Source organism: Phascolarctos cinereus, unplaced genomic scaffold (assembly GCF_003287225.1).
Source record: "Phascolarctos cinereus isolate Bilbo 61053 unplaced genomic scaffold, phaCin_HiC Scaffold_2;HRSCAF=192, whole genome shotgun sequence".
Taxonomy (NCBI): domain Eukaryota; kingdom Metazoa; phylum Chordata; class Mammalia; order Diprotodontia; family Phascolarctidae; genus Phascolarctos; species Phascolarctos cinereus.
In genome coordinates, this window is record NW_027555625.1 from 227,216,381 (window position 1) to 227,227,033 (window position 10,653).

The 10,653-nt window shown below is 41.5% G+C and overlaps 1 protein-coding gene across 1 annotated transcript; it reads left to right on the forward strand.

The window, feature by feature from the left end:
* The first annotated feature begins 5,800 nt into the window (after nt 1-5,800).
* On the forward strand, nt 5,801-8,908 carry TP53TG5 (TP53 target 5). The gene is made up of 4 exons (XM_020983739.2): nt 5,801-5,934; nt 6,400-6,471; nt 6,925-7,055; nt 8,476-8,908. Exons 1-4 carry the CDS (start codon nt 5,911-5,913, stop codon nt 8,906-8,908), a joined length of 660 nt encoding a protein of 219 aa, XP_020839398.1. The 5' UTR covers nt 5,801-5,910.
* The last annotated feature ends 1,745 nt before the right edge of the window (nt 8,909-10,653 follow it).

Sequence of the window (10,653 nt, forward strand, 5' to 3'; positions counted from 1 at the left end):
TCCTGACTCCAGGACTGGTGCTGTGTCCACTGTGCCACCTAGCTGCCCCTCAGCTGTTCTTACTATACCACTTTGGTAAATATCTGTTTGTAAATGCTAATTAAATCTAAACCTAGCTGGCTAATTGATATCAAATGATACACAATAGGGGCTACACAGGTGGGGGCTTTTTGAGCTACGGTACTACAAAATCCCTCAGAACCCCTTGCTACTTAGCCAGGAGATTTGATTTACTGGTATGAATGGGGATTAGGATAGTAAACCCAAAACATGTGCTATACATACATATGTAGATATACATATACAAGGACACTCTCAAGGTCTCTGAAGAACTTTGGAGTCAATTGGGAGACATGGGAGAGACACTGGCACAAGATGGCCCACCATGACATGCCAACATCAAAGAAGGCACCGTGCTCTATGAGCAAAGCAGGATTGCAGTGGCTCAAAAGAAATTTGAGATGCGAAAATTTAGAGACATCTCCACTCCAACTGTTCATATCAACTATTTGTGGCCAAACTCGGCAGAGCTTTCTGAACTCATATTGATCTGATCAGCCACAGTCAGACACACTGTACCTTGACTCCAACATAGTGATGTCATTTTGGTCCTCTTCAAGAACAAAGGGCAACAACCAACCAACCAATAATATGTATGTACATACATGTGTATATGTGTATATATGTGTGCATATATGCATGCATGCGTGTATAAGACAAAAGGTAGGCAAAGTGGATAAAAGACCAGTCTTGGAATCAAGAAGACCCATGTCTTCCCAGAGTTCAAGTGCTGCCTCTGATGCAGACCAGCTACATGATAGTAGGCAAGTAAATTAACCTAAGATTTAGAGATGTGTTGCTGATTTGCATTAGAGAAGAGAGTTTCTATATGAGGAGTTCCCCACACCTATGAAATCATAAGTTCACATCAAAAAAAAAAAAGACAATTGATGATGAAGCAATCTGGCATAGTAGTTAGAACAGTAGACTAGGAGTCACTCTGATATCCTTACATGTGGGTACTCTGTCCAAAGGAATACAAATTTTGATCACTTATACTTCACAAAGGATCTTGGAGTTTGAGGGATAGATTTCCTCCCTATTTATCACTGTTTGGTTTTTTTTTTCCTGAAAAACAGGGACAATTAACTCTTTTGTCTTGTGTAGTTTTCATTTATGATTTCCTGAAATATAGCTCTGAAAAAAACAGGCTTTGATAAAGCCTATTATGATCCAAATGAAGTTACTTGACTATGCCTTTAAATCCAAATCACTCCGGCTCTCACTGATTGGCCAACAATAGGTCCCAAGCCAAACCTCACTTGTTCATTGTTTGAGTTTTAAATGGCTCAGGATGAGTGTAAATAGCAATTACTTCTGTTCTGGCCAGAAACTCTGAAGGTCTTTCTCACCCAGACTGATTCTTTTCTAAGGGCAATCTAGACCATATTTTGCCTCAATTCTTACCTAGCCTTTAGTTACTGAACGGGCATTGCCTCAGACAAACTGAGACCTGGGAAAGACCTTAGCTTAAAAAAAAAAAAGGCCAAGGTCTCCCACTGCATCCAGGGTAGTGCACCAGCTTGACCTATGTCTTGCCACTGGACTCCAATGACTCTGGAGGAAGAGTGAAGCTGCTCACTTTGTGCAACTCTGCCTTGCTTAAATCCAATTGACTCAAGTCAAGATGTCACCATCTTTGAGAATGAGGTATGAACAACAGCAACATGAGAAAGTGATCATGAGCAAGTCACTTAATCTCTACGTGCCTCAAGCTACTCCCTAGGATTTAACACCTGTATTTTATGTGTGTGTGGGTGGAGATCTGCATTGGTGGATAGAGCTCCTATCTCTTAAAGATTTTTCCTTTCTGAAATACACAATATTTATAACTATGAAAAAAAAATTACAGCAAGTATCTCTGATAAGGACCTCATCTCTCAAATATATAGAGAACTGAGTCAAATTTATAAAAATAAGAAGCATCCCCAATTGATAAATCATCAAGTGATGTGAACAGACAGTTTTCAGAAAAAGTAATTGAACCTATCTATAGTCTTGTAAAAAAATGCTCTAAATCACTATTGATTAGGGAAATGCAAATTAAAATAACTCTGAACTACCACCCTACACCTATCAAATTGGCTAATATGACAGAAAAGGAAAACGACAAATGTTGGAGGAGATATTGGAAAACCGAGACACTAATACACTGTTGGTAGAGTTGTAAGTATCCAACCATTCTTTTAGAGCAATTTGGAACTATGCCTAAATAGCTATAAAATCATGCATATCCTTTGACTGAGCAATACCACTACTAGGTCTGTATCACAAAGAGATTTTTTAAAAAAGAAGGAAAAGGACCTACATGTACAAAAATATGTACAGCAGCTCTTTTAGTGGTAGCAAAGAATTGGAAATTAAGGGGATGCCCATCAATTTGGGAATGGCTGACCAAGTTGTGCTATAGAATTGTGATGGAATACTATTGTGCTATAAAAATGATGAGCAGGATGCTCTCAGAAAAAACTGGAAAGACTCACATGAACTAAGCAGAACCAGGAGAACATTGCACACAACGATATTGTACAATGATCAGCCGTGAATGACTTAGCTATTCTCAGTAATACAATAATTCAAGACAATTCCTAAGTACTTATGATGAAAAATGCTATCCATCTCCAGAGGAAGAACTAATGGAGTCAATGCAGATCAAAATATACCTTTTTTTAACTTTCTTTTTTCTTTTTTTGTCTTTTTTTTCTTTTACAACATGACTAGTGTGGAAATATGTTTTGTTTGACTGCACATGCAAAATCTATGTCAAATTGCTTGCCTTCTCAATGAGGTGGAAAGGGAGGGAGAAAATTTGGAACTCAAAGTTTTAAGAAAGGAATGTTAAAAATTATTTTTACATGTAATTGGGGGTAAAATAAAATATTAACATTTTAAAAAAATAATTTCCCCTCTAAAAAAAAAGATTTTCCCCGTCTGCTATTCCTGGGATTATAATTCTTTCCTTGTGATCTAGAGGGTTGTAAGTGTGTGGATCTGCTCCCTCCCCCTAATAAATTGGCCTGTCTTGAAGAATAATTTTGAAATAGAACTTGACCACTGAGGTGGTAGAATGAGAAAAATAACTGAACTATCAGTTCCCTGAAAGGGGAAAGAAGCAAGAGAAAGGAATACAGCTGGTCAGCCAAGATTAAACAGATGGAGAAATTAGGGAAAAGAAAAGGAGATACTTGTGGTAAGGACAGCAATCAATCAAGCAAGCAACATTTATTAAGCATCTATTATGCTCAAGAAACTGTGCTAGATGCTACTGAGCATACAAATACAATGAATGAAACAATCCCTATGTTCAGAGAGCTTACATTCTCATAGGGTAAGTAGGGAGAAACACTTAGGGGTTACATTACACCTTGAAAGAATCTTTTAAAATGGAGCAAAACTGGAAGGACCTTTGAAATTATCTGGTCCTCATTTTACAGATGGAAAAAACTAAAGCTCAGAAGAGGAAGTCCATAGTTTTCCAGACCCACTGCAGTACAGACAGTACTGCAAAAAGGACTCAAACTCAAGCAGACCTTGATTCCAAAACCAAGGATCTTTCTCCTATACCATGAACATGGAATTAAAAGACCTAGGTTTAAATCCTGGCTTTGCCACTTACCGGCTGTGAAAATTTGAGAAGTCATGTCTCCTTTCAGAGCTTCAGTTTCTTCCTCTGTAAAATGAGCAGTTGAACAAAATTATTTCTAAAGGTCTTTCCAATGTAACCCTTGCTCAAAGGGGTAGTTGTATAAGACTCTCTCCTCATTGGTAAAAACTGGTAACTCAATGCCTGAGGGGAGGGTTAAATTGGTGAGATTGGGAGAAAGGAGATAACCAGGCATTTCTGGCTTCTAGAGAGAAGATGAATGATTCCAACCTCTCTTCAGATTCATGAAGAGAGAAAGACTCTGGGAAAAATTAACTTGTAGAGAAGTGGACAAATCTCTATCATGTCTTTCTCCCCAGCTTGCTATGCTAGACACTTTAGAGAATTCCCCCTTGAGTGAGATCTGAGACTCTCTCTTGATTGAACTGATTTATCTCACACTCAAAAGGAGAGAACATTCAAGTTGTACTGTCTGGTACATATTATGCTTATATGTATATTATCTCTGATTTCTGTTTTACTATCAACTTGGATAAATGGGTTTCTTAGCTATTTGCTCTGTGTGTTCACTATGGAACTGGCAATCTGGTGGGAAAGGGGTTAAGCTTCAGATATATAGCTTGGATCACTCCTTCTCCATTAAGGAACATAGATCAGAAGTTTAGCTTCAACCTGAAAATTACTTTCCCTAGACTGGCAATATTTAATGGAGCAGATAGATCTAACTTCAGCCTGGTACTCCCTTTCCCTGAGAAGAGTGGCTAGCCTCTATCCGAAGCCTCCTGCTTCACTTCCTGGCAGGAATCAAAGTCTCCTTTGGAGAAGGGTTGGGGGAAGAGACCCTAGAGATGTCTATTCTTGCCTCCCTCTGAGCCACATTTAGACAAACCCATGTGGACACACATAATCTACAATGGGCCAAACAAAAAAACATAGTCCTCACCACACTATTTACAATTACATTCTATGTTCTATAGTCTAGCTTTGATATTCTGTAATTGTCTTATTCTGTGAATCAAGTGGGTTATAGCAAGGGACACTGTAGTGTCAGGGGAAAAGCAGTGAACCTGGATGTACTCATGCTTCTTATTAGCTTTATGACCCTCACCTTCCCAACCCTCAGTTTCTCCACCTATAAAATGGGGACAACAATTTTGGCACTGCATACTTCACAAGAATCATAAAGGATCAATGAATTTAGAGCTAGAAGGAAACTTTCATATCATAGAGTCAAATTCCTTTTATTTTACAGATGAAGCTGAGGCCTAGATAGGTGAAGAGACTTGCCTAAGGCCACAGAAGCAATAATTAATGGAACCAAGACCTAAAACCAAAGCCTTTGACTTGAAATCCAGTGCTCTTTTCTAAGCTTTCTTTGTAAGGATCAAACCAGATAATGGATATGAAGGTAGTTTATGATCCCAGTATAAATTTTCATGCCCTGATCTTATTAGCTAAGTGACCCTGGGCAAGTCATTCCCTCTCTGCAAGCCTCAGTTTCCTCATCTGTAAAATGGGGATAATAATCCTTGTACTACCTGCCTCATAGGATTGTTGTAAGGAAGCACTTTGTAAACCTTAAGTAGCTATAGACAGTTGAGCTATTATTATGTTTTCATAGAAATGTAATTACTGTGGAAGATATTTTTATATAAAATGTAACCTATTATTATTGGACTCCTAGGGGATAAAGGGTGTAGTTGTTGTTGTTGTTGTTGTTTGCTTGTTTGTTTGTTTGAAGTGAGATTGGGAGAAAGGAGATAACCAGGCACTTCTGACTTCTAGAGAGAAGATGAATGATTCCAACCTGTCTTCAGGTTCATGGGAAAAGCTCATGCACTCATGAACTCAGCAACTTATGAAACCATTTGTGAAGGCTTGGAATGGGTTTAATATGGGTCATTGTAGAAGGAAGCACCCCACCAAAGAAAGCCCAGATGTTTTGAAGTATCAGAATAAGTATTTTCCCATTAGGAGAAATGCTGGATTTCATTTCCCAGTTTTAACCTGTCTGCCCCCAAAGGCAGGGCCTCCCGCCTGCCAAGTATGACACCACCAGAGGTACATTTCTGGCATCACAAGGTTCCATGAGGTCACAGCACCCTTATCTATGTCACAACTCACCAGCCACAGCAAGTCATTGACCTCCTCTACAGAGAGGGGAGCAGGCCTATCTTGGCACTAAACCTACCCCATCAGACACTACTTGCTCTCCAACAAGAATTAGCCCCTCGGTGGAACGGAAAATGAAAACCTGGCCTGTTCCCAAGGTTGGGTATCATCATGCATGCCACAAAGAGGCCGTCAGTCCCCAGGGGATCAGGGCTCAGCAGGGGCAAGAACAAGGCCATGGAGAAAACTTAGAAAAGTAGTGGGAAAAATACTGAATTTGGAGTTGGGAGACCTCTGCTTGAATCTTGGCTGTGCAAGTTCCAAGCTTTGTAACCTTATGAAAGTCATTTAAACTCCCTTAAGGGCACCTGTGCCCTAATATGAAATATGAGATAATGGTTATAGATGATCTCTTAATTTTCCTTTTAGCTCTAAATCCTATGACCCTATAAAATACAGCATGGGGAGTTGCCATATATACCTACCATTGAACCAAAGCTGGGCTCTGAACCTCTACTTCTCACCAGAAGTTATCAGGGGTTATTGAATGTAAGAGACCAGGCTATGCAATACATAGAAATTCCTCTTTCTATAACATCTGTCCAAAACTTCTGTTTCCCCAGGTCCAAAGTATGGAACAGTGGAAAAGGAGGTCCAGACCTGGTAGGGAGGCTGAGCTAAACCAGCTGAGGATGGTAAGAGACACACACTCCATCTTTCTTTACAAGAACTCCTTAACCTTTGAACTGGTCTAGCATAGAGATCTTCAAGCCAACAGGCTGCAGATCAACTCCTATTGTGGGACCTAGAACTTGGAAGGAATCTTAGAGGAATCTAGTTCAACCCCCTGATTTTGTAGAGAAAAAAAATTGAGCCCCAAAGAGGGCAAATGGCTTATTTAAGGTCCCAGAGCTCCTGTCAGAGTGACAGCTTGAACACAGATCTCTGGATTCCAAATCCAGGCTTGTTTCCACTATATGCTGCTGCTATCTTCTCACACTGTTTTAAACCACAGGCTGAGCGGGCTTGAAGGGTCCTCAAGGTCTAAATGATTGGGGCTAGGATGGAAAGGGGAGAGGCAGAATATAGGGAAAGGTCAAAGAAATCTCATGACTGTCTCTCCTAACCCTTTGTGTCCTCCTGTGTAGGTGATGAAGAACCTGTCACTCCTCAAGCTGTTAAAGAAGTCAAATCCCCGTGTAATAGGTCTCCACAGTCTGGCGAAGTCCTGCTGGAAGCTGCTGTTTCAAGTGCCCCAGATACTGCATGTTTCCTCTAGGTGATGAAGGCTCTCACTGTGCATGGGGAGCATGTCTGCCTTAGCGCATGGGGAGCATGTCTGCCTGTCTGCTGAGGGCTACACTACCAATGCTCTCAATTCTGGGCAGCTCTAGTACCCTGGACAGCCCCAGGGTAGGAGGGTGGTGTCGAGAGAAGTAGAAGGCAGCCTGCTGTATTACTTCTTACAAGTTGGTATCTTTCCTTCAGAAAAAGGAAGCCTGGGGAATTCCTTTGCATACTTACACCTTAGATCTGGAACCACCTTGAGCTGAACTTAAGGCAGTATGGGGTTAGGGTAAACAACACTTGTCCTTATCAGAGGACCTGGGCTTGAACCCTGGCTCTTGCAACTTACCTTGGGCAAATCACAACCTCCCTGGGCTGACATCTCAGTTCTTCCATCTGTAAAATGGGAAGAGTGCAGTGAAGTTGCACTAGTTGATCTCCAAGGTTCCTTCCAGCTTTAACTATATGATTCTATAGCTCTGAGCAAGTCTCAGCCTGTCTACTCTTAACAGTCGCTCTGGCAAGTTACCACCTCTCTTGTGGATATTCAGTAGAGAGTTACTATAGAACCTAGGACCCTCCCTACCACCCCTACACACATCTTATCACATACACCTCTTCTCCTCCTTTCACGCATTCATTTAATAAATATTTATTTTCCCAGTTGCTGCTGCTCCCAGAGGACAAACACAACTAAAATGAAGCTTCCCCCCACCTGAGTCTAGCCCCATTGGAGGGAACAGTGTGTTGCAGTCACTTTTTTGATAGAAACTGTCCTGAGATTTAAAAGCTTCAGTGATTTGCTTAATGGGATTTTCTCTCTCTCTCTCTCTCTCTCTCTCTCTCTCTCTCTCTCTCTCTCTCTCTCTCTCTCTCTCCTCACTTTCCCATCTTTCTTCTTCCCTTGGGTATCATGAAACAAATTCAGAGGTAGGAGGGAGCCTTACAACACAGAATGTTGGAGCAAAAAAAAATCATAGAACATGACAATTATAGCTAGAAGAAACATGAAGAACCACTTGGTCCAAGCCCTTCATTTTACAAAGGAGGAAAAAACTTCAATGCTTTGCCCAAGGCTTAACATTAAATTAGTGGTAGAGTCAGGATTCTAACCCAGGCCTCCTGAATCTCCCCTACACCAGTCTCCTTTTCACCCCTCTCCCACCTTATTCTGACACAACATGTCTTTGCTTCTGATGACAGAAGTATCCACATGACATTATTTTCTATTTCGGGTCCAGGCTGTGATTGAGCATCCCTTCTCCTTCCCAAAAGCAGATTTGATTAAGGTTGAGAGATAAGAGAGGAAAAAGTGGAAGAGTGCAGCAGTAAGGCTAACTGTATTTGATCCACTCTGGGGCTTGGGTCTCTGTTGTATTGACCACCCTCCACCCTTTCTGTTACCATTCTAGGACCCGTAGTGGTACTTCCTCCCAACTAATGGAAATGGACAGAGCCCCCATAGAGATTGGAGACCTGGTAGCAAAGAATGCAAAAGTAGAGAAGGCAAAAACAAAGATGGAGAAGGCCAAGAGAGAGGCCAAGAAGACGACAAGGACTAAAAGTCAATGCTGCTCCTTCTCCATCTCCTCTTGCTACTCCAAGGCCAAAGCCACCAAGGCTTCTCGATTCATTGTCTTGAAGACTTTCCCCAAACCCCACAGAGCAACCTCCCAGAACTTTAGCAAACCTTGGACATGGTTTGAGGGCCTGCCCAAACGCATCCACATACCAGCCCCCAGAACACTCTGTCGGCCTTCTGCACTTCGCTGGGTAAAGCGCTGCTGTACTCGGTTCTGTTCTGCATCCTTGGAGCTGCCAAGGGCTTACCCCTACAATGCATGATTCAGGCTGATGCCTGGGTCAAATGTCTTAAACTCTGGCTTTCTGTGTGTTTATTGGTGGTAGGTTGGGAGTTGGAATGGGAGGCAAAAGTTAAAATCATAGGGCCTGACAATAATACCCTCCCCCTAGATATCTTAGATATCATCTCACCTTCACAGGTTGGGACATTAAGGCCCAGGGAAGAGGGGAAATGACTTGATCACAGCTAACAGGCAACAGAGCTGCAACTAGAACTCAAGCTTCCTAACTATAAATATAGTAATATATTAAACTAATAACAATAATCTAGGAGATGTTAGAGTGACATATTACAGAGGGAACTGGCCAGATTAGGAAGACTAGAGTTAGATCAGATCTGCCTCTGATGTGGTGTTCAGTCATTTTTCCAGTCACATCATGACCTCATTTAGGGTTTTCTGGACAAAGATACTAGAGTGGTTTACCATTTCCCTCTCCAGCTCATTTTACAGATGAAGAAAGTGAGGCAAACAGGGTTAAGTGACTTGCCCTGGGTCACACAGCTACTAAGTGTCTGAGCCCAGACTTGAACTCATGTCTTCCTGAGTCTAGGACAGGCACTCCATCCTCTGGGTTGCCTCTGATAAGTACTCCCTATATCAACCTGGGCAGTTTGAACTTCTTTGCCCCCGAGACAACTCTTCTAAGATAAGGTGCAGAATCATGACCATTGTGTATTGGTAAAGGGAGTTTTCTATAGCAGCAAAATTATAAGTTGGGACTAAAAAACATTTTAAATAAGGACTGAGATTTCTGTGTGATGTAGTGGAAGGGTTAGTGGACATGAAACAGAAAGATCTTGAACCTTGGGCTCAGGATTCAAATCCTAATTCTGGAACTTACTGACTATAGCAAGTCATGAGAAAATAAGTCAGTTAAATTCTTTGAGACTTAGTCTTCATCTGTCAAATTGGGAGAATTACATATATATATATATATATATACATATATATATGTATATATATGTATATATATGTATGTATATATATGTGTGTATATATATATATATATACTTACCAGGTCACAGGGTTTACCAGGAAAGGGCTTTGTGAGCTACAGAAATGTAAGTTATTACACAGTGCTTTCCTGAAACAATACTAGAGAGGAAGTGCAAGCATTACTATACCCATTTTACAGATAAGGAAAAAGACACAACAGAGGGATTGTGATTTGCCTAGGGTCACCTAAATAGTATGTGTGAGACTTGAACTCAGGTCTTCTGAGTAGCCCTCAATAGTCCCAGTGACATTACATTATACAAAGCAACTAAGGTTTTCCTTCTTGCCTCAGGCAAGCCCCTAAATTTATGTGAAGATCCTGGGGTACAAAAGTGATTCCTCACCAAGAGCTCTCTGAATTAGAGCCTCTTCTCTCCTGGCCACTAACATTCTTCCAGCCCAGGACTTATCCCATACCAGTCCACCGTTCTAGCAGTGTGCCCTCTAACGGGTCAATCTACGGGGAAGAACTCTGGAAACCTGTACCCTCCCAGTCAGACGGCCTTACACATCTCCTGTAGAGCCTACCCTTAAACAGCGCCCCCTAGCGACATTGCTTCCACTTAACAGGGTCTTTGAGCAGGCAAGTGGCTGCTCAGTGACAGGGAGAGCGAGAGGTCAGCCCCAGCTTGCGGGAAGATCGAGAGAAGTCACGACTGCGCAAATAAATGCCCCATGTAACACAGCACGGGGCTAGAGCCATATGGCCAAGATCCGTCTGTCCTTAGG

Bases quoted from the DNA above. Each gene is read 5' to 3' on its own strand.
- TP53TG5 (XM_020983739.2), top strand. From the start codon at position 5,911: ATGAAAACCTGGCCTGTTCCCAAG. The intron at 6,472-6,924 runs GTAAGAGACACA...CCTCCTGTGTAG, and splicing joins AGCTAAACCAGCTGAGGATG to GTGATGAAGAACCTGTCACT. The intron at 7,056-8,475 runs GTGATGAAGGCT...TTACCATTCTAG, and splicing joins ATACTGCATGTTTCCTCTAG to GACCCGTAGTGGTACTTCCT.